Raw genomic sequence first — 24,719 nt, forward strand, 5'->3', positions numbered from 1 at the left:
ATGAAACCTTGAAATGTTCTTTAACCTGCACAGAATTTAATTCAGCAGCATAAGCCAATTCGGAATGGAAGGAGCTGATATGACATTAGTGATTATTTGCTGAGAGCAGAAATACAATTTTTGCTACTGTGAAATTTCTTAAGTAACCCAACCATCATTTGAATACTTAGGTAATTAAAATACATCCTAAGTTGAAATGCAGGTTGTGTCAACAGCATGCAGTTTTCTGTTTTAAGCTTTGGTAGTGCACATTTTTTCCCTGCAAAAAGAGATCATGGGTTTTTCACACTCTTTCACTTTCTATGATTAATTACTTTGTATTACCTCTCTGTAAATAAGTTTGTGAGTCATAACTAGCTTGAGTTTGAGCCAAACTGTTTCCTAATTTGCTCATTTGGTCATCAGTCTTACTTACTCTTGCATCCACTTTGAAAACCTTTCATGGCCCACCACCTTCCCACCTTGGTGTTAGGGGAGAGTCGAAGCACCAGACCAGAGGTCATCTCTTATGCTTTATGAGCAGACCAGGAGAAGCTGCTAATCCACAGCTTGCAGCTGAGACAATGGGAGCTCAGTGAATGCTGTTCTTTCACTCTGTTCTCATTCAAATAAAATAAATAAAAAACATTAGTCAGAATTTTCAAAACTAAAGGAGTGCAGGACCAACTTAGGGGGGAACATTAGGGGCTTTTATACCATGCTGTTTCGTAGTAGATATGTATAACTGACTTTGTTTGGACCAAAGGTGTTACAAATTATTATGGGAAATTCAAGCTTCAGCTTTCAGTGTTTAACAAACATTTGTGTAGTGACATTTGCATTAGAATGAGAAGGGGAGCTTTTCTACAAAAGAATTCCACTTTGGCTAGGCAGTTAAAATCTGTGAAGAAAGTACATGCTGGACGTGTACTGTCTCCACCTTGCCTCTACTTTGTAGCACTGTGGATGAGACAGATCAGATCCCTTCAGGATGACTACACAGTGCTCAGATCGGCACAGGTGTAGAACTGCCATAGTCTACAGTTTGTGCCTTGTAAATAAGAAGTGGCAGACCTGTTAGTGGCACATTTGAAAGATTATGCATCACTGCCTGCACCCTGGAGTACTGCTTTAGCCATGTGTAGTGCCTTAGTGTTTTGTAGCCTTGTTCATATTCAGCCTCTGGAACATTTAAGTGGTGTGTAGTAGGTAACTATGAATATGTGTCCTGGAAATATTCTTCAAGAACTCTGGGACAAACATATAATTCCTGCTTTGCAGGTTAGTATCCATTGTCTTCTAGATGTAGTGACGTTATAGCCAGGAAGGTTGTCCCTTAAAGATAATGACTTAAAAGGGAGTTACTAAAGTAATTTTGAAGAATATTTTTTTTGCTAGAAATGGTTTTGTATTACTGTTACATCTCTAGATGTGTCTATAATCTCTCTTACCAGAGAAAAATGCAATGGCTCCTGTGTTACTACTATAGTAATTACTACTATAGTAATATCAGCATGTCCAGAAGTCTCTGAAAATAGTTTGCAATAAAGTGAACAAATTTTATTCAGTGATGTAAGAGTGCTCATTGTTATTTAATATGACAGAGAGAGGGTGTGAAATTGATGCCACAATTAAGTGAATTGGATTTTTCACTTCTGATTTAACTGAAGGAGTCATAATTTCACCAGTCTGGGTGGAATTTCCTGGACGGAGATAAATCTCAGAATAGTGTGTGATGTAGCAGCAACAGCATTTACTGTCATCGAGGCCAGCTTGTGATCTGTTATTGTAGGGATATTGATCATTTTCAGGGTATGAAGGCATACCCTGAAATTTCTCATAAAAAAAGAGAAATTTTTTATATTCTCTTTGACTTTCACACATGCTAAAAAATACTAGGTGCAAAGCTGTGCTTAGAAGTCTAAGACCATGCAAAACAACTCTTTTGTCCATATTCTGCCCTTTTTAGGTCTTCAGAGCAAAGGTCCAGACCCAATGAAGACAGTACTTCTTGTGGTATCTTGGGCAGATTAAGGACTATGTTGATGAGCTCCAAAGGAAGACATTTTTGCCAAATAAAAGTGTAGAGCTGAGCCTTAGTAGATAAGTAGATAAGTAGATATGAACTAAGATTTTTAAATTGTCTTTTAAACAGGTATGTGTGGTGGACAGATGGATATTCCTCTGAGAGAATAAAGAGGGTCTGGCAGAGAGACAGAATATTACAGCGTTATTAAATCCTTCATGAATGACAATTTCTGTCTCAAAGCATCAGCAGAATTATGCAACATGCTAATTAGAGGTTGCTACATTAAGCAACCTGTTAATTTAAATGCTGAAAGTTTTCAAAATTATTAATGACATTACATGTGTAAGGATTTCCAAGGGTGCTATTATAATCTGTGCTTGAAAAGAAGTCAGAATGATCTTGTAGTCATGTAGGAGAATTAGAAGTTCAATGGAGTTATCGAGAGCTAACAGTTAGTGATAGCTTTAAGGTAAAGTTTATATTGTCCACCCAGGTTTAGTTTAACCTACTAGAAACATTACTTAATCAGTAGCACTTTCAAGTAGTTACTAAACAATATTAATGCAGTAATGGTGAATTTGACTCGAACATGTTTTTGAGAACATTTTTGGGGCATTTCAAGCTTAGAATGTTTTTGTAGCTCTATGGCATGATTAGGAAGCTTCCTCAAATGAGTGGGCTTTCATTTAGATGATCAAGTATGAAAAATGAGAGCACAGAAATGCAGCAATCAGTTTGCAAGTAATTACAGCTTCTGGGTTTAAATCGTGATACTACACTAACTTGACAGATCTTCCAAACTGTTAAAGTTAAATCTGTCTGTGGTAGAAGCAACAGGCCTGGAAAAGACAGCTCTCTTTTATAGTTTTGTTTAATTTAATGTTAACTTGTGCTTCAAAGAAAGTTTAGTAGCACTGTTTCTTCAGTTTTAATATTCAGAGTAGCCACTGATGGTGAATGCTGTAGAGACTCAGATAGGAATTGGAAATTGTGGTGCTAAAGATAATGGATTGCTTGCAACCACATATGGAATCAGTGCTAGATGCAAGGAGAAAGATGGGAGGAAAGGCAAAGGCATAATTGGCTTGAAGACAAATGAACAATGATTGGGTCAGTACTTCATGTGCCTTATGTAGCTGATGTGATTCAGATGCCTGGCATAGCAGACAGCAAACTATGCTGATACAGCCTGAAACGTCCCCTTCCCTTTTAATCTTGTTTGTTTTTAGAAGTCAACAGTTGCCTGCTGACAGTAACAGTCATCTTAAATATTTGGTTTCGATGTCAAATCTCAAATTGTTTATGCATCTCCAGGATCCAGTCCCCCATTAGTGCTGGCATTACGTATTTCAATGAATGCAGAATGGCATCAAGGAACCAAAATTGCAACATGAAAATGGGAGGAAAAAATCACTGCAGCTTTCTTCACCGAGTAACTGTTAATGCTAAAAACTGTTAAACACATTAAAATCCCATTTAGCAAATAGCAGAATGTAATGAAAATTGGAACAATTCAGTGAATGTAAATGTGTGACAATACTAGGCAGATTGTTTCTGTGAGTAAATGCTTCTCTTTGTTCCGAGATCTGTGCTTAGAGGGAACTAGCTGTAGTTCAAAGGATAAATAGAACTTGGCCTTTTACTAGCTATTTGTTTCTTATTTACTCATTCTTCTCCTTAAATTGTTAGATTTTTTACTGTTAAAGTCATCACCATTCGATATCTAATAATCTAGAGATTGGTTATCTTATTGTAAAGAAAACTCAAAAGGATGATTGTAAAATAGGCATGCAGCAGTGAAGCAAAGGGCGAATATTGAAACGTGAGAGAGATCTTAGTGAAGATTGGGATAGGAACATACATCCTCTTCTTCAAATTGTTTCAAGGCTGTTCAGATGTTTTAGTATCAACAAATTATTATCGATTTAAGTTTCTAACTACACAATTCACAATCTAACTGCATAATCCCTCCAAAATCTAGTCGTGTCCCAGTGACGATAACATTTTTTTTTTTTGGGAGCTTCCATCCTAATTGCAGAAATCTTCCTTTTTTTTTTTTTTCCCCTTGACTTTCATGTCTATCTTTCTGAAAGTAGTGATAAAATTGAACGGGAAAATATGATGTCTTAACTACTGTAGAAATAACAAAATATTTTTCTTGGTTGTTTTCTTATCCAAGGTTACCCAAATAAATTTCAGGATTTGTTTTGGCCGCCAAAAGATAAATGCCTTAGTATGGAGGGAAAAAACTTTGCTTCGCTTTTTCCAAAGAAAACTGATTATTTTTTTTACAAAACACATGCCATAATGGGAGGATATTTTTTTCTGAAAAAGACTTACAAAAGAAGTTTTTCAGGTAGCTCTAGTAATCAAACACTCTGTTAAGGTTGCTGGGTGCAAAAAAAAGATATTGAGCCTCAAAAATGCCTTAATGTTCCTTCTGAATTCTCATAAGAATTGACTCCCCAAATCCATTTTTTTTTTTCCGCAAATGGGTACTGTTGAGGAAAACTGTATTTGTTTCATATATTACCTGTAAGATTATAAAAAAACTTTTGATGTCTCTTTCATCATACTTCCATGCTTTTTTAAAAGAAAAATCGTGTTCAGTGCTTGGCTAAACAATGGCTATTTGGTCACTGTCTAACATTTATTTTTTATGGGTGATTGTGTATGGAACAGAAAATTCTCCAAATCTGTCTTCTTAGTCATTAGGCAAACAAGGTTATATGGTAGAAGATTTCATCTCTCTTTTGTGTACATAACACTCAGATCCTCATGGACACAGCTGAAAACTTTTTCAGAGGTCAAATCTCCAGAATGAATACACCCTATAACCAAAAATTAGTAATGCAATGTTTTAGAAAGCTGGAGTAGTGGTCTCTAAATTTTGAAGACATTGCTTAGTGTCAAATTTGCTATATATATAGCTGCAACGCAAGTTGGCACTTGTGGCTTGCAGGCCAGGCATAGCCTTCTGTTTTCTGAGATAGTGCTGTGAGACTTTTAAAATCTATTTTTATTAATGTGTATCTGACCATAGTCTCCTTCACATGATGGACAGAAGTAGTAGCAAGCCTACAAAGATGCAGTTCGGGAAGACATTGAGGAAAATTAAAACCTGCTTATTTTTAAACAGGAGAACACAAATGACGCACTGAATATGACTATATACTGTTTGTTGCATCCAGCTGCACATATGCTTCTATCTAGTTTCTTGTGTTAACTTCAATTTCTGCTACATCCAGGCTAAGAAGCGTTAGCATTGAAGCTGCTGACCATGCTTCAACTGGGAGAAAGGTGGCATCTGCAGTGGAGTTATGTGACTGTCCCCCAGGGTATGATGGTACCTCGTGTGAGGTGGGTATCATGGTGCAATCTAGATCAATTGTGCTAGCACTGTGATAATTATAAGCAATGAATGGCCCTGTGTTGGTAGAAGAGAGAGAGCTGTCCATTCCCGTTAGGAATTTGGTATAGCTTGTCTTAATTCCCTTTGTTTATAGGTGGTCATTCATTATATTTGAAATCTGAAGTTTTACATTTTGATGTTATGAAAAGACCAATCTCTTAACAGAAAGAAAATTAAACCAGTATTTGTACTCTTCAGCCAATTGATATTACAAATGCATGAAACTACTACAATGAAAATGGTGATTAGCTGACGCGTGTACAACAAAGCGGGATCAAGTGATCTGAGTAGTTGTTGAGTTTCCTTTTTTGTTTGCAGAGCTTTGCCATTTGTCTTGGAGTCTTTGAGGATTGTGTATTCTTGTGAGGATTGTTTTACCTTAGTTCGGGTCTGTTACAGATATCAACATATACGCACAGTCAGAAAATATTCACTTTCCTAACAAATGCATTACTTCACACAGAATGTGTTCATACAAGTATACATATGATTAACTACCTTATGTAGGCATAGCTTGAGGAAAACAGAAGCCAAAAAAATTTCTACAAAAGCTTTGCCTTTAAGGAGGTAGTTTCAAACACCAAGATGCTCTGCTTCACAAAACTGCAGACAGTATGCCATTTACACAGGCACTCTAGGCATTTGCTTGTCAACTCTCTTTGTCTTTAAAGTCTTACATGCTTATATGTGATAGTTAGGGCTTAGAGTCTAGTTTCATGCCAAATGTGGTTGCTTGTTGCTGGGGCTAGATACAGTAATGTAGAAGGAAGGCCTGAAGGAATTAATGAATATTCCTATCACTTCCAAAATGATACAGACGCACACAAAAAAGGAGAAGTTTCTTGGCTGAGAAATAACTTTGAAGTATGACCGTTGTCTGTCTGTTTAATTATTTAAAGAAAAAGCTGGATGAAGTGTCGTTGTGCTTTACACATTTTTTTTCTTTTTTACTTGTCCGTTTTTCCTCTCAATTTAAGTGTGATTTCCCAGAAAGCAGTTGGAAAGGCCCCAATTGCAGATGTTTCAATATCTACTTTTGTTGTAGAAGCTGTAGACTTGGGTAGAATTACTGCCTTGGTGTTGCTGAAATGCTCTGTCTGATATTGTGTGCTTCAGTGCTAAACCTTCTCTCCAGTTCAAAACAGACCCTCAAATTTGATACACACGTGAGATTGTATTCCACAATAGAAAGTACATCTATGGATAACTGTCTCCATGCGCACTAGTGCACATTCCTGCCCTTGCTAAGTGCTCACCACAGGCCTATTGAACTAAACCATATTGTAGTCCCTCCCTGCATGTTGATTTTCCTCCCAAAACTGAAGGCCAAGAAGATATGATAGTCTTCTACATGAACACACTGTTTTTTGTCTTCAGAAGACAACCAAATGCATTTAAAATATGCTGTCTCTAGTGAGGCTGTTCCATTACAAAAATTTTGAATTAATTTTTCTACAAGTTGTAATAAAAGAAAACTTTTATATTTTTGCTATTATGTTAGAGAAATGAACACAATTTCATGAACATCGGTAAAACAGGTAAAATTTTAAATTTCAAATTGAGACTTATTTGTGATAGTTACTTTGCTCTATTCATGTGACTCTTGTGGCCTTTATTTGTCATCATCTTCATATCTAATTGCTCTTCTCCACCAGATTTGTCCCTTTCTATCTACTCTTTCACCTTTACTGTGAAAGCAGTTGTCTTTAACTTGGATCACTATGACACGCAAGAACTTTCCTGATTTTGAATGTTATATAATTTCTTTTGTTAATTCTAGTTCCTTAGAATTAGTGACTTTTGGACCTTTACCTTGTGCAATGCCATATATATCTGTGCACAAGATCATTCTCTTCAGAATTGTGGGAAAAGTAAAAAGAGTTATAGATTTATCCTGAAACAACTGAGTCAGTTGTATTTCATGCCACAGGAAAAAAAAGAGTATAATTTCTTTTAACCTGTTTTTCTTCTCTAGATTTTATGACTCTGAATTTTAATTTTTAGTTTATGGATTTTGTTAGGATTAAAAAAGAAAAAAATACGTGTAGTGTCTCAGGTTTTTTAATGTTTTTTTGAAAGAATAATTTCAATTTATCTTCAAATTACTTTAATATTTTGCAGGACTAAGACTAAAAGGGACATTGTCTTTATTTTTATAACGGAGAATCTTCTTGTTACCTCTCTGGAGGGCGTATGTGAAGGGAAAGGGATTTTCTTTATTAAATGGTCCTTTTAGTATTTAATCACTACAGAACTTTCTCTTCATATTAGCCAAGTGCTTTTGAAGGTCAACATTCTGTGATGTGCTCTTTTTACATTATGCAAAGTCCCTGGATCACATGAGCAATCTTATTGAGGAAAGACAGTTTTCCAAAACTATAAAGCCATTTGTGAGATATATAGCAAAGGAGACTGCTGCTTGACATCTTATTATGAAGGAATGGAATAGCTGAATTTTTGCTGGTGAATCACAGTTGTACGATGTCACCTTTCTCAGAAAAAATGGCCATTTAATTAATATTGATCTGAATTTAACCTTATAAGGAAAAGAAATCAGAGAACCTTCCAAAAGGGAAATTACCATACTCTATATTTAAGAAGCACAATTTGTAAATAAAAGGATAGCTTTGTTTTTATCCTGTGCTTTGTTTCACTGTAGCTTTTTGTTAGACTTCGAACAAGAAAGACTAAATGGTGTTTTAATTGCTCTTTGCAGCTGAACTTCTCAGAAAAGTTTTTTTGTTGTTTTAGGGTTTTCTTTCCTCCTTCTCTCCTCCAGTATTTTGCCTTCTAGCTACTTTTCAATCTGTACCTCTTGCTTTGATGCTGTCTTGTTTCAGTTCTTCATTTCTCTACTTTTTTTACCATTTCAGAAGAATGATCAAATTTAGACTTCCTCTAATCTCACACTTGCCAGTGAGGCAAAGGTCAGTGCAAACCCATAGCACCAGGAAGAACAACTTTCTAGAGAAATGTTGGTATTCTTATTAATTTACAAGTGTGGTTTTGTGTGTGCATTATAAATTCAACATTATTTTTAAAATCCTATTATTTTCCCTGTTTGAGTGAGTTTATAATTTTATTCCATTTATCTTGCAGTCTTGCTGGCCTCGACACAGGCGTGTGAATGGCACAATTTTTGGTGGAATCTGTGCACCATGCACATGCTTTGGTCATGCAGACTTTTGTGATGATATCACAGGAGAATGCCTGGTAAGTGTCACTACAGGAAACTTGATGGATATGCCCAACATCAATTCAATATACCTGTGCAATTGAATTAATGGCCTTTGAGACCTGAAATATTCAAGGAGAAAAACAAAAATCATCGATTAACAGGAGAGATCTTTATGTAGAACTGTTGCTATAGTTAAGGATTCCCTCATACCAACATCTGGTAGCTTCTGCAGTTAAACAAAAGGAATTTTAATTCACATAGGATTTATGTTTTGAAATAGAGTCAGTAGTTTAAGGTACGGCATGCATAAAGCAGCAAATACGTCAATATTCTTCCATGCAAGATTTATCTCCCCCTCCCTTCTGTCTCCTGCAGTGTATTTAATTTATAGAATGTTGCAGGTAACTTCTTTGTAAATTCTGTTCTAGTACAAGAAGATATATTTAATGGCTTCCTTTACCTAAATTCCTGCTAAACCTTGAAGAAAGATTTAAATTGTACTTTTAAAAATAATAAACATATGAATGTGGCAAAATCAACTTTTTATTTTTTTTCCCCCCATTTCTTATAGGCTATGGAGGTTTTATGTAGTAACCTGCTGATTCAGCAGTTAAGTATCTGATATTATCCATAACAAGCCTACCAGCACACCACTCTTTCCAGCCCATTCAGAAACCTTATGGAATGGATGAATTATGCTGAATAGACTGTTCTGATTAATTCATGGGCATTTTTAGCTTTATATCATCTGACATGGCATGAAGCTTGAAACAACATTTCTCATTTCATTAGTCTTGCAGAAACACAATTTGAGCCAGTGCCAGTTTAGTAGGATATCATATGCTCATTTCCGTGCAGAATTTCAAGCAGACTTTGTGTTGTGCATGTTTCTAAATGTTCTTTTTTATTCCCTTAAGAAATTTTGCTGGGAAAAAAATCTAAAAATAAAATTCAGGCATTTTTCAATGTATTTTGGCACTTAGAATTATCACTAGTCTTCCTGTTTTGCCTGTACAAGATATTTAATTGCAGTGCAGAGCAAAACAAGATATTAATAATGTGTACATCACTGAATTTTAAAAATTGCTTTTTCATAAATAGAAGCTTAAAATTATTCCCAATTTAATTATACTGTGAGCTGTAAAGAAGTACCTAACACTCGGGATGAAAAATATTTATGACATGATAGTTGTGTTTTGAATCTTTCGCTTATATGCAATGAAAATGTTTATCACCGGGGTAAAATGAATTTATGTTTCTCAACAACGATGACATTTATTGCATTAATGCCTATAGTCTCCAGCTATGATATCTGTAACATGAGTGTGGGATAAAATCAGTTAATAGAAAAGAAAGGGAAAGGAGAATCCTATTCAAGGAAAATCATAGATATTGACTATTTGGCTTAGGAGTTCATAGCCAGATGCAAGTTCTGAGGTTCCTTGCTTCTGTGCCTTCAAGTTTTAGCCTTTGTACAAGTTTCCTCTTTATTTTTGTCTATAGCACCGGCCTGGATGTTAGAGAAGGCCATATAGTTGCATACTGTATTCCTGATGTAAGGTATGGACTGAGACAGTAGAGCTCCCCCTTCTGATATGTCAAGGGAGCTGATCTAATGGGATCGCAGCACTGGCAAGGAAGTGGGAAATAACCAGTTGAAAATGTACTTTAATCTACATGCATTATCAAGCATTCTGTATTTTATGTCTTCTCTCTGAGCTTATACTAGATCATCCTATAAAAAAAGAGACGCACAGGGAGCTTAAAATCAGTTCTGGATTTTCTTGCAGCTTACTTTGAAAACACTGTAAGTGAAGTTAGATTGGTTAGTATCCATGCAGGCTATTAAACGCTGCTATTCAATTTGGATCATAAGCCTTTTGAAGTGAAAGAGAGAGATGTCTGAATACTGAAAAAGAGAAATGTTTCACATCAAAGCCATTCTTTCTACTGAGGTTTACACAGCCTTTTGGCCTCCTCATTATTATTCATGGCATTTTTTCAGTAATACAACAGACAATTTAGGCACCTAATTTACTGATGTGATACTTCTTTATGCTTTTTCTTAGCTTTGAAATGTACTTGAAAAGCAGCTGAAAAATGTTTTTGACTCATGATAAAAGCTCAAATCATCTGCTTCGACATAGGCCTATATAAAAAGCTCATTTTAACTCATATCTTGCAGTAACCTGCAGAGCCCTTTGATCCCCACAGCAACCATATAGAGCTGCATGATACATCATTCTCGTTACCATTGTGATATATGTAAGTGCTTTGGTACACAGGGCAAATTCTACCATTCAGAAATACTCTTTTGTAGTGCTACACACACTTTAACAGTAGCTTTAGGAGGCTGGTTAAACCTAAGTCTCGTGAAAAGCAAACACATTTCAAGGTGTTTCATTCATTGCAAGATACTATGTTCCTATTAGGAAGCTCAGAGAAAGCGGATCTTTCTCCCCAAAGATATGCTCAGAGTGCTAGGAGAGCAGCCCCCAGTGGCATCCCTTTTGTATTTTATTCTTTGTAAACGATACACACCATGTAGATTGGGGCCAGTGTCAGAGCTGGTGAACGTATGCTTTAGACAGCGTTCATCACAGGAGCAACAAAAGGTCTTCACCGATCTTCATATACACAGTAATTAAATGGTGCATTCTAAGCTAAATGAAGTATAGGCTATACCATGGGTGAAAATGATGTAAATCCTCTACAACATCCTCACTGCATTTGTAACACCAGGAAAGGGAATTGTCCATGTAGTCTTGAAATTATGGTATTTTGAAAATGCCAGATAAGCATATTCAAGCTTCTGAAGACATAATACCATTATCTCATCTAGATAGCCAGGGAATATACTAAAATAGGCACCCAGACTTACCCTTTTGCATTCTTTAACTAGCTTAAACTAGCAGTTGCCCTGATTGTGTCTGTGACAGGTGTCCTGAGGTAGGACAGCAGCATGCCAAAGATGCTAACTTGGACTCAGTCATACCCCCTGACTGAAGTTTTTTTTTTCATCTTTAGCCTTCTATTCAGATCCATTCTTTCCACATTCGTGTACACTCTGCTGCACATGCAGCTAAGTGGGAGTAGAATTTAGGATTGCTTGGTACTGGGCATAAAGATGTTAATTTGTTTTTTTCTAGAGTGGAAAGCTAGCTCAGTAGGAAATGGTGAAAAACACTCCTCCAGGACATCAGCAATAAAGCCTTTGGGCAACAAAGTCATACATAAAATTCTGGACAACACCGAATTTCACAGTCTTACTTAAAGGCTATCTAAGTGAAGTTTAATAACATTTGGAGGTAAAGCAAGTCCAGAAAATGGAGGCATTCAAAATAGTTTGAGATCCAGTACCTGGAGTTGAGAAGCGTAAATGTTTGAGCATAAAATCATTCGTGGCTACAAAGTCTGTGAATCTATGGAACAAGGCATTGATTTCACCAATACCACTAGATAGATATGCTGGAACAAACCATATTTTCAAGGGAATAAAAAGAAAGCGTATGAATACATGAGGGACGATTGATCACGATCTTCATACCCAGACTCATGACATAAAAAATTAATTAAATGTTCCTATGATCATAAAACTAAGATTTCACAGGCTTAAGCATGTTTTAGGGAAATAATATCATCAGACATTGCTTAAACTAGACAATACTCAAAATCATTTCTGTACATTTGGCAAGTTTCAAACAGAGTGTCAACTAATTGATCTCAAGAAAACACAATTTTTTGATGACTACTGATAGCATCTGTAGAAGGGCTAATAACTCATCTACTTCAGTACCTAAAGTGATCTATAAATTTGGCAAATCAGTATAAATTTTAATACATTACTGAAAAGAACGGGCAAATTATGTCTCATATGCATACTACATATTTTTGTTCTTTGTCCTGCAAAATTCAGACTGGCTCAGGGACAAAAGTATACGACCAAACAAGATCGTTATTTCTCAGGTAAACACTAACACATACACAGTGCAACATATGCTCAGATTTCAGTACTATATGTCTGGAGTTATTTTCTTTTTTTAAATGTATTGATGGAGATCCATGACAAGTGGTGTCCCTCAGGGGTCCATACTACGACCAGTGCTGCTTAATATTTATGATATTGACAGCGATATTGAGTGCACCCTCAGCAAGTTTGCAGATGACACCAAGCTGAGTGGTGTAGTTGCCACACCGGAAGGACAGGTTGTCATCCAGAGGGACCTGGACAGACTGGAGAAGTGGGCCTCTGAGAACCTTATGAGGTTCAACTAGGCCACGTGTAAGGTCCTACACTTGTGACAGGGCAATCCCTGTTTTCAGTACAAAATGGGGGATGACATGCTTGAGAGCAGCCCTGCAGAGAAGGGTTTGGGGGTGCTGGTCAATGAGAAGCTCAGCATGAGCTGGCAATGCGTGCTTGCAGCCCAGAAGGCCAACTGTATGCTGTGCTGCATCAAAAAAAGCACGGCCAGCAAGATGAGGGAAGTGATTCTGCCCCTCTGTTCCTCTCTTGTGAGACCCATTCTGGAATCCTGTGTACAGTTCTGGAATCCTCAACGTAAGAAGGATATGGAGCTGTTGGAACGGGTCCAGAGGAAGGCTACGGAGATGATTGGAGGGCTGGAGCACATTCCATATGAGGGCAGGCTGAGAGAGTTGGGCTTGTTCAGCCTGGAAAAGAGAGCTCAGAGGAGATCTTATAGCAACCTTCCAGTACCTGAAGGTGCTACAGGAAAGCTGGAGAGGGGCTATTCATAAAGGCTTGTGGGGATAGGATGAGAGTGAATGGGTATAAACTGGAGAGGGGCAGATTTAGACTAGACATTAGGAAGAATTTCTTCACTGTGAGAGTGGTGAGACACTGGCACAGGTTGCCCAGGGAGGTTGTGGATGCCCCGTCCCTGGAGGTGTTCAAGGCCAGGTTGGATGGCGCCTTGGGCAGCCTGATCTAGGGGAGTGGAATTAGTTGATCTTTAAGGTCCCTTCCAACTCTGACTATGATTCTATATGTGTGACTTATTGCAAATGAGAAAATAATTGCAATGTGTTCTTAAAAATATTTTAAATTAAATCATGAGTTTGGAAATATCTACATGTTTGAAAAAAAAGCCAAAACCCAAGAGTTCTAAAGCAGCAGCTTGGGTGAAACAGATTCTAGATTTAATCTGGCCCATTGTCTAAATCAGATCAGAACACAGCCCATTAAGTCAAGTCTCTCTAATGGCTTTTGTTTTAGCCTTTTGAAGTTGCCATATGTTTTTTTCAATCTATACTCAGCACATCAAGGTGGTATTTAAAAGTCAAAACCATTTATCTTGCTTCCTCTCTTTCCACACTGTGGAAGGGTTACACTTTGGTGTCTTGGGGCCAAAAGCAGTGAAGGGAATAGCATGGTATGCTAAAAATGTGGCAAAATGAAAGAATTTAAGCCGGAAAACTAGTTGCTGAACCTATCGTGAATTGTGCCAAATTATTGGGAATTATCTCTAAATCCTGTATGATGAGGGGAAAGAACAGTAGAAGAGGTAATTACTCTTTAAAATTTGGTTCTTTCAAGTCATCATAGGAAGCGTATTCTCAGAGGACCAATTCCCATCTGCCAAAAAAAATCATTTAATTTGAGATCAGGCCAAAGGTTATATACAGAAATGCAGATCTGATGCTGCTGGATTTATGTAATACATTAGATGTTTCATATACTCAGATAAACCGTCTCTTCTATTATGAAAGCCAGTCACATACAGGAACACAAACGGTTGGTTGGGGTCCTATATACAGTATACTCATCCTTGTTTCTACATACAAGCTGTAGTCTGGATCCTATTCTAGCAAACAAGCATTAATTAAGCAATTTAGGCTTTGCTGCTGTTCACAGATACTTCTAACATACTGCTAGCTGTATACCTTGTAAAATGAGCTAATGCACTTAAATGTGAAATATTATAATTCCTTTTTATGAATTATATAGTCTGACCTGTATTTCTATAATCAACAACTGCAAACTTTTTGTCAGAAAATACAGTCTCTTGCAAGACTGCAATACTAAACCTGTCTTGCGCTGCTCTATAGATTGCTTTTCTTTCATCAAATGACAATAATGCAGCGACTGGACAGTAGAAAGATAAAGGTCTGCAGTTGAATATTATTTTTGGTGTACATTGAGAAAAATCATTCAGAGGTATAGAAATACCTGACATGTGAAGCACTGGTTGTCATAGCTAACCTCTAGAACTAGTTCTCAGCTAGCAGCAGAAAATGCAGCCCTCTTAGAGCCCTTTTGAGAGGATCAGCTAGGTGAGTGACCTTCAAGGACTTCCCATATGTAAGTTATCTAATTGTGAATTTGTCCTTTTCATCTTCTGTTTAGGACTGCAAACACAACACAGGTGGTTCATATTGTGATAGATGTCTTCCTGGCTTCTATGGTGATCCTACTAAAGGAACAGCAGAAGACTGTCAGCTGTGTGCTTGCCCCCTAAACATACCTTCTAACAAGTAAGATGTATACTTATTGCATGTTTCACTTTCTCTATAAGTTTTTAATTTATTCTTTTACATGTATAATTGAGATTCTTTTTATTTTAATCAAATAACATATTCTGCAATATGAACTTTTATTTTCTTTTTATAGTTGTATGAAGTGCTTAGCTTTGCTGAGAGGCAAAGATCAAGATAAATGCTAGATAAGGTTAGGCTAAAAAGAACAACCTAGAATTTGGATGACTACTCTTTTCTTTAAATCAATACCTACCATTTGCTATTCTGTTCTCCTTAAGAGTAGCTGTTTCTAGTTTTGAGTAGAAGTTGTAGATTTGATGTTTGTTTTTTTTAGTAATTGAATTTAAAATCCAATTCTGTTGATTTGGTGAAACAGTGATTTCTTTTGCTTTTAATATTCCTTTCTTTCCAGTTGATTTATTTAGAGTCTAAATTCAGCCTTAGATCTTGCAAGTAAAAATATTTTGTCAGCACATCTCAGCTAAATCACTATTATTCTGTTTTACTTAATAAAAACAATAGTGAAAAGTTAATCAAATATTTATTTTATTACAAACAGTTGTCAATGCTACTTGCTACATAAAATTTAATAGCCCAGGTGGCTTGAATGTTTTTTGATTGGTCTCGTCACACTTGGTACCTGAAAATAACAATACTTAAATTGTTTGATGTGATGTAGGTGAAAAAAACTGTTCTGAATCTTGTCTAGTCAACTTTTTTTTTGTGCACATGAAAAAAAAAAAGAGATTATGTGTATCAATTTTAATTGGCACATTTGGTTTATGCCATCCAGTATGGCTTCAGAGGAATGAAGCTCTGCTATAAGAAGCAAGTGTACAGATTATGCAGAAGAGCTGCTGTTAGGCAACAAATCAAATAGTCGTACAGGAAGATGAGGAACTGTTGAGCATGTGTCTGACATGGTGGTAACTAATGCTCATCCATATCCTAACCACAAATTGGATGTGGCTCTCTCCTGAAAAGAATCACTGTTGGTCCATAGATGAACAGATTTTGCTCTTAAGTAGTGCAAACCGACTCTGTTGCTCATGGTGGTATTCTGTCCTATTAAAATTGCAACAATCAGGGCAGGAATAATCTAACTACTTATCAACAGAAATTCCAGGGGATTGTAGCATGGGAGCCTGCCTTCCCGTTATCACATTTCTTCAGCTGGTTTTATTAGATATACATGGGTTTATTATGTCTGCTGCTGAGGCGTAGTACCTCTGACATCCTCATTGCTTTCATATACTTAGCATTTCCTTGCACAGTTAATTAATTCTTTCTTTTGTTTGAGAACACTGTACTGATAAAATAGAAAGAATGGTATCACATCTGTATCTTGTGCAGATGTGCGACAAATCAAGTCAAATAGATTGAATTTAGGGGTTTTCTTACAAAATGCTGGAGACTTCTATTTCATGTTCATCAGAGTTCTGACTGCTTTATTTTCCTTTTTTTGAAATTGAACAAGAGTGTCTCCTTTATAACACTTTGTTTTCTTGAAAAATATAGTTACAAAACAAACACAGAATATAAATGTTATTGAGCTGTGAAACTGTTTAGCCCTACATTAGAACTGTGCAATAGCTTCCTACTTTTAAAGTAGTCAAAAGCAGAACTGTGAACAACATCCTTAAGCTTTTTAGAAATCATTGTAAGGTTCAAGCTTTTATGACATTTCTAGACCAACTATTCAATTTGTTTATGAGGAAAGAATTGTTAAAGATTTACTGTGTTACTTGAAGATTATATATGTAAACAATTCAGATTCCTTCATCTGAAAAATAAAGAAATTTCTACCAAATTCATGTCACTGTACAGATGTAGAATATGTCATGTTCTTTCTGAACAACCTAGCAAGTGACGAATTTATATACTAAATGATTATCAATAGCTACCTATAGATTTTAATCCCTGTAGTACTTAATTCTTAGCATGGCATGACAGGGCATCTGCAGGTGTCTAAGCTTAACACTAAGTTCCTGTATACAGAGAATGTTTTTCATATAGTGAGCTCTAAGATGTATTTCTATTAAGAAACTAGTTTTGTCTTTTAGAGCAGTGTCTCATTTCTGTATAATATTTATAATGGTTACCATCAGTGTTCTCACAGCACCTCAGTCTTTGCCACAAAAGATGAGGGAGAACTGTTGTACCCATTTTAGAAATGTGATGGTGCTGGTGTTCTGTAGTTAATTTAAGCTGATTTAATTGCTGCACATTCCCTCTCTTGTTTCCTAATGGCATCAGTTTCTATATGCAATCACCGAAGCCAACCATAAAACTGCCTTCTGAAGCACAACAGTGATGAGTTACTTACCATATGTCATAAAAGAACACTTGGCCAAATCAGGAAACTGAAATGAATTTGTCTAAGCTTGTTTTCTGTGTCCTGGTCTATATGTTCATCTTTTTGCATTTAAATCCATATTGGTATTTATACAATGCAAATGAAATAAATACTTGTGTAATAAACGGCATATATAATGCACACTTGACTTTTGACTTCTTTGTCTTATCTCTTCTTATTAATGCATCACTCTTACGGACTATTCTAACTTTCTTCATCTTTAGGAGTTTCAAATAAACTGATTCTTTTCCATAGAATTTCTCAGAAATACAACTATGTAATTCTTTGTACCAAATGTAGATGTCTAGGGTAATCACTAATTTTCTGTTGGAGTGGTGATAAATTTAATACAGATAATGAGAAGTCTGCAACTAAATTTATAGGATGTGAACTAGGAATTCTGGTTGGTCTCAGAATGTTATATTTCATTGGAGAGTTGAATGAAATCACAAACCTGTTCCCAAGAGGTGTTTTCTATAACATACTTGTAAGCCTTTAGGAAGGTTTGTCTCCCAACATATCACATACATATGCATACTGTGTATTCATACTTGTTCTATGTCCTTAGTGGTATTAATCTTGTTTCCTTATGTAAAAACTAAAGAGAGTGATGACGAATCCAGAGGGACTAACATTTTTTCCAAGCTTGATTTGACAGATCAATGTACACTGTTCATTAGTATTTATCACTATTAAGCAATGAAATTCTAAATAATTAGGAAGGTAAACTCTGCTCATCCTATCACATATTTTCTTTATAGCATGCCAATGGGAATTTTTCAATGTATTGATGTTTAATGTTGACATCTGGACTGACTGTCAAGTCAAAGAAAGAATCAAAGGGTGCTAGGTCTGAGCATAACCCTTAATACATAGGAATTCTGCTATTTATTATTGCTTAGTAGTAATGGGCATCTAATTGTTGTTATCTTTAAAATTTATGCAGTTTAATTCAGAGCTTTTCATGGAGCTGTGGTACAGGCAATCTTGTGTGACACTATAATTTGCTGTGATAGCATCTCCACAAAGTTTCACATGTAACTCTTAGAGAGGTTGGGACTAACAAACAGGATGTATGCCTCTGTTGAAAATTGCTTTCATTGCTATTTAAAAATAGAATGAACAGTTATTATTTCTTCAGTTGTCTCCTCATGCATTCATGCCTCTATTCTTAATTGAATGGCATTGCAAAATAACACAAACATAATCCTTACGGAAAATGGGAAAATCCCGATTCCTGTCAGTGTTTACTGGACCTGATGTTCCTACATCTATCTTATTGATCTCTTCTATGTCTGTAGCATAACTTGGCCTGTGACAAGGTATTTATAAATTCAACTAATCTATAACAGAAACAGAACAAAGAGTAACTGAGGTCAGATCATAGGATGGATGACTCCTGAGAAGTGGGGTTCAGTCACCGGCAGGTTATCAGGTTACATGATCCTAATTAAGTTTTTCTGTCTTCCCTGTGCTTATTTTTTTCCAGAAACTTACATCTTATATTCTGCTTTACTTTATTGGAGATTTTATTATGTCTTTTTGTTAGCATTGTAGCGTGATCTTTTACCTTGAGGATACATTCCTTCTGATGTGGTTGCTAGAGCAATTATATTCCTTCTCAATTTCTGTTTTCCTAGGTTACAAAAGATAAGGGTTTTTGTTTTTCTGTTGAGAATAGTGACTCCACCATGCATCTGCTCTCAGTCTTTCCTGATATTTTTTTTTCCTTTTTGTATTTTTCTATATTTGGATGAGGTCCTGTAAAGGTCCTATATGTCTCTATCTCTAGTAATTGTTCCAGCAAAACAGAAGAGCAGGTTGCCTCTTCTGTGTAGTGTCTTTTATTGTGCCAGGAGGCTTCCTCACAAAAATGTGTTAAGGGAGGGACAAAGATTACAGAAAGCAAAATGCTAAAAAGTGAAGGAGCACATTTCAGAGTTACAAAACAGACATCGAGAGGTGGAGCTTACAAATGCCTATGGTATCCATATTTATTAAAAAAACAGATAAAAATAAGTAGAACATAGCAAAGAGGTAGAGCTTTCTATCCTGCGAACTGTTCTTAAACTTCAGTGTGCCCGTTTGGCCTTTTGCTTGAGGTCATTGGCACATGATTTACTCAAATACTTTCTCTGGGAAGCTGCACCAGATTTTTCTCTTTGTGCTCCTCCCCTTTCTTGTTCACTGGGTTTATTCACAGCCGGTTATACACAAAGTTAACTGAACTTTCAAATCAGTTGTCCTTCAGAAAGATTTATGTAAGGGCCACATTATGGCATAGATTGTTTTGCCAGGCCCTTGGGGGCACAAACAAACAGCTGTACATTCCTGCCTTTTTAATGGTATCCAGACCACTCCGTGGCAGGCTCAAGTCCCGTAATAACAGGCTATTGGGATGCTGCCATCCGTTACTCTATATTCAGTGTCACAGGAATAGCAGAGTCATTCTAAATTGAATTTGTTGGAGTCAAACTTAAGCCCCACGTCCTAGACCAGAATCGCTTTTCCTGGGTGCTGTTTTGCAAATTAAGGATCTCTGAAGTTAGGAAGAAAACTATGCTGCTAACAATCTTTTCTTTATGTTTCTTCCTCGTCCCTCTTCTTACACAATATCAACAACACAGTTTTAGCCCGATATGCCATTTTGACCGAAGCCGTGGATTAATATGTGATGAATGCCCAGCTGGGTACATGGGACCACGCTGTGAAAGGTAAGCAAGCACCATACTTTTAACCATAAGAGAACAGAAACAAAAGCATTGATCAGATAGAACTGTTCTACTTTTTTCTTGCTTCCCCTTATCGTCTCCATTTCTATGTTCTGAAACTCACTGAAGAAATTCCTGTGCATCTTCCTCTGACATTGTGTCCATATATTTGCATATTTCTAGTGCTTGCTTTATTACTTCATGGTAAAGTGCAAAACTGACAAGCAGCATTTGCTGAGAAGAATGATTTTTTTAAAAAAAAAATAAATGATTTTTCTAGCTTTTCTGTCACTCTTCTGAGATTTTTTTATAAATACTTTGTCTCTTGTCATTTGAATGTTTAGAGCATGGTGAATCAAGTATTCAATAAATTACTGTTGTTTCTTTTTGAAAAGTTGCTGTGAAAGTGCATTCTTTTAATAAGCTATTTGTTGATTTTAGTTGTTTTTAAAATAGTATTTTACATTTTCGTTGCTTCTATTTCCCACTAGTAGTCTTTAGCAGACAGATTAAGCTGTTTTAGTGGCAAAAAAGAGTTAAGTTTTAGTGACAGAAAAAATAATACTTCTTTGTCATGCATGTGGAAAAGCTCAAAATGTTTTCTACACTTCATTGCTACCTATACAAAAGAAAAATTATAAGAATATGTCTAGTGTGTCTTGGCTATGATAGGTCTGACTGATATGTTAGTACTGAGAGAGAAAGTTGTTTCCCTTCCTTATATCCTGTTATTTGGGAAGGATCACATGGAGAATTTAAATGAAACAGAAGGCTAGTGTGAGTGCTGGTGCTAAGCTCCTGGCAACCCCCTTCCACAGGAGGTGAGACCATACAGATAAGGAATATCATCAGTGTCTGCACGCCTTTCTGTCCCTTGGGATTTCACATGGATGGAACAGCTTTCAAGAGCAGTTAGTGTGCCAGGAGACAACTGCTAGTTGTTTGGAGGTTGTGATGAATCAGCATTGGCTTTGGCTCCATAATCCCAGTCCCATGTGACCCTGCAAATGGCACGTTTCTTAAGAAAGGTTGGGGTGGCCAAACACCTAACGTCTGGCTAGGCAGTTATGGGGCATGAAAACATGCCCTTTTTGTTTCTTAGTAGGCTTTTGCCATTTGACACTTCTGTGAGCTGCCTGCATCATTTTCCAACGTAAAGCCTGAAAAAAGGCTAAGGCCTCTGAATGAATACTTACAATATTCAGGCTGGGATGAGGAAAAGTAGGAATGAACCAAAAAGAAGAGCCAACCAGAAAAGCAGTAGCCCGACTGTATGCTGTGAATCACTCTCTCGTCCTGTCTTTCCAATTTACATTTACAACTGCTTCCTTTTAAATCTCCAATTGTGCTATATCTGTCCTAAAGTGTGAGTGCAGGCTGTCACCTGTTTCCACCCATCATCACTGAGTCCGCTCCTGCTGCGTGCTATTTCTGCCTGTCTTGGAAGTCATCACCTTCTTTCAGCTAGTGGGCTGCGAAGTTAATGACGGTAGGAATAAATCACATCTAGAGCACTTTGGTGGCAGTTTGTCGATGCGGGGTCATTGACAGCTTCCATTAGGAACAAGTGCTATTTCTGATTGGAGCACAGGCTGAAGATGCAGTAGGACAGAATCTGAATATATGGTAAGCTCAGATTTTAGCCTGATTTCCTAAGGAAATTAGGCTAGTGTGATCTTTTTATGCCTGTCTGTCTTTGCTGCCTGCAAAGACATTTGAACTTGTAGGTCAATTTCAACCAAATTTAATGGAAGGGTAGGAGGTCTTGGAGATAATTGTTTGTGAAGGTTTCATGAAAAGAAGGGGCTGAATAGAGGTTAATAAATCAGGACATGTCATAGCTAAGGCAGAGAATACTGTGTGAACTCACACCTAATTAAACAGCAGAGAATACATGAGAGAGAGAATGAGAGAGATTATTAAATGTTCTGACCATAAGAAAACTTTCACAGGGCAAGGAAAATGTGCTGCTGTAGCCTGAGGGATTACTCCCTGCTGAATAGCAACATCCTGCAGCAAATACTCAGCCCTAAGCCTTGTAACCATGAGATATATATAAATGCATTGGAAATTAGGCCATTAATTCCAGTGTTTGTAGAACTATTTGCTTTTAGTTGTAACAAGTTGCTTGGAAATGCCCACAGCTTCCAGTAATAGTGAACAGGAGAAATCGTGTTGCCTTTTGCTATTAATAGTGATTGTATAATTGCTAGGAGAGTTTACATGAAATTCTGTTTCACTTTAGCAACTGCAAAGTGACAAGTGATGTGAGCCACATGATTCATTAACCCAACAGTCCTAAATTATCAGGACATACTGAGTATCATGAAGTGAGCATATGCAAAACTCAACTTATTTGGCCTCCAAAATCATCCTCTGCCCCCTAGGGAGATAAGATCTTATATACATACACTCAGACATCTGAATTGAAAAGTGTCGAAAAAAGTTGCTACTTCTCTCACTTGAACTCCTCAGGAAAATGTTGCCAAAATTGCTCAGTGTTCAGAGTGGTCTGGCTCCTGACCACATCCAAACGATTGCAAAACTGTGTTGGGAGGTACCATGTATATAATTGTAGAGAAAGTCCCCATTTAATCCTTTTCCGTGAGGAATTAGACTTACATTCTTCCTTTGCTCACTGCTTGCTTTCCCAAGGCATATGAGGCAGGACTAACACTCTCCTAACTCCATGGAGGCATATGAGAATGTAAAAAAGCTGCCCTTTGAGCCCAGCACATTTACAGGATGATGATATGCATTTTCCATCTACACAGGCTTGATATAGACAAGAGCATAGAGTTTTAGGGGAAATAAACAAAATGGGAGTCCAGCTTCTCCTGTAGCACTCCTTCATTTATGAATATGGTTTCTTCCTAGATGGAGAGATGAGAGGGCAGTGTAAATTAATTGGGAGGAGAAGGGTGAGTTGGGTCATGTCCTTCCTTCCCCCACATTCTTAACATCTACCACAGAGTGCCACCATCCACAGTCCCTTTGGAGTCCCTGGGCTTTAACCTGCTGCTCCTTCTAGCTAATGTAATTTTTCCAGCTAGTGCCAGAAGTACAGGTCCGTATTGCAGTGCTGATGGGAAAAGCCACAAACATTCAGGAGATTTAATACAACAAATGTGTTATGCAGGATTGTTTGTGGCTTATGAAGGTAGGCACTCTGATGTTAGAAAATGTAAGATTTATAGTTAGTCACACAGCAATAATATCTGTGTTGTGCACCTGGGTTAAGATTTTTAACTGTGGGATCATGAGCCATTTCTTCACAGGGCTTTAGCCTGATTTTGTACACAGGTTGAATGCAAATAAGTTTCTAGGCAACTGTAAAAATATTATTTCTAGACATTAAAGTGTTTGGATTTGTAGCCTAACTTAACTCTGTCTCAAGAGGTTTGGGGTTTTTTTCCAGTAAATATAAAGAACTAAATAAAATAGGCCTGTGTTTCTGTCTGTATATACACATCACCATACAGACTGCTGTGAAGAAAATTAACTTCATCCCAACCAGACCCAGTACACATACATATGCATCTATTTGTTCATTGGCCCTGTATTTGGCACCAGTTACGCCAAATAAAAACAAATAGTGTCAGTCACAGACATGCCTGCATTTGAGGGTAAAGGTGAGCATAGAGGAAGAAATGAAAATGTGGAAACAATCTTTCCTTTCTGCTTTTGCTTCTATTTTTGTTTATTTTTTCATCTTAGAGGCGTTCTGTTCTACATAGCAGCTATTTATTCAGATGAGTCTTTTGTGTAATACATAAACATAGTTTTCTGTCACAAACATTATTGGGGTTTTGGTTGAGGGTTTTGGGTTTTTTTTTTTTTGTTAGATTTTTTTTTTTTAATATGAGCCTTGCCAAACATGTAATGCTTTGAATCTGAGAAGAAGTTGCTGAAGTAGAAATGTCTTCAAAGGAATGAAGATAGAGTTAATGAAAATGGATTTTTTAATCTTCCCCTGTAAATTCAGAAGTGGGAGAAAAAGTGAAAGAATTTACAGATAGAATACGCAACACAGTTTTCTTTTATGCTTAACTGGTTTGCCCCTCCTTTCAGGATGATCTTGAATCTGAAGTCAAAATTATGTACATATATAAGTAGAACATAGCTATGTGATTATAGTAGTTTTTGCTAATTTTAGTTAACAAAGGCTAATCTGATGAGAATACGAAGAGTTATCAAGGTCTCTGCTATTAATAGAAGGAAATGATTAGCAGTGAATTTCTCACAAGTCCCTGGAGTAATTTTTTTTGTGAACTGCTTGGTAGGTTTCGGTGAATGCTGTAGATACAGAACTAATAAAAGTAAAAGAGGAAAACGAATACATGTTAAGTGAAGTCAAATAGATCAACAGTACCAAAAGATAGATTTATGACAAATATGCCAGTAATAAGTGAGAAACATCTTGGCAAAGCACAGATGAACTCGCATATCATCAGTTTTAGGTAAAATAAAATAACTACTTAAATTACCCAATTATTCTTTGGCTTTGATAAAACGTTGTTAATTATGACATGTATTGAGAGACATTCTTGTTA

The 24,719-nt window shown here is 36.7% G+C and overlaps 1 protein-coding gene across 1 annotated transcript in view; it reads left to right on the forward strand.

Moving 5' to 3' along the window:
* Nucleotides 1-24,719, forward strand: part of LAMA2 (laminin subunit alpha 2) — a 347,214-nt gene that overhangs the window by 185,866 nt on the left and 136,629 nt on the right. Inside the window, exons 15-18 of the mRNA XM_054061626.1 lie at nucleotides 5,257-5,368; nucleotides 8,520-8,633; nucleotides 14,969-15,096; nucleotides 20,083-20,169. Of these exons, the coding sequence (XP_053917601.1) occupies nucleotides 5,257-5,368; nucleotides 8,520-8,633; nucleotides 14,969-15,096; nucleotides 20,083-20,169 (441 nt within the window). The remainder of the gene's footprint in view (nucleotides 1-5,256; nucleotides 5,369-8,519; nucleotides 8,634-14,968; nucleotides 15,097-20,082; nucleotides 20,170-24,719) is intronic.

This window comes from Cuculus canorus, chromosome 3 (genome assembly GCF_017976375.1).
Source record: "Cuculus canorus isolate bCucCan1 chromosome 3, bCucCan1.pri, whole genome shotgun sequence".
NCBI lineage: Eukaryota > Metazoa > Chordata > Aves > Cuculiformes > Cuculidae > Cuculus > Cuculus canorus.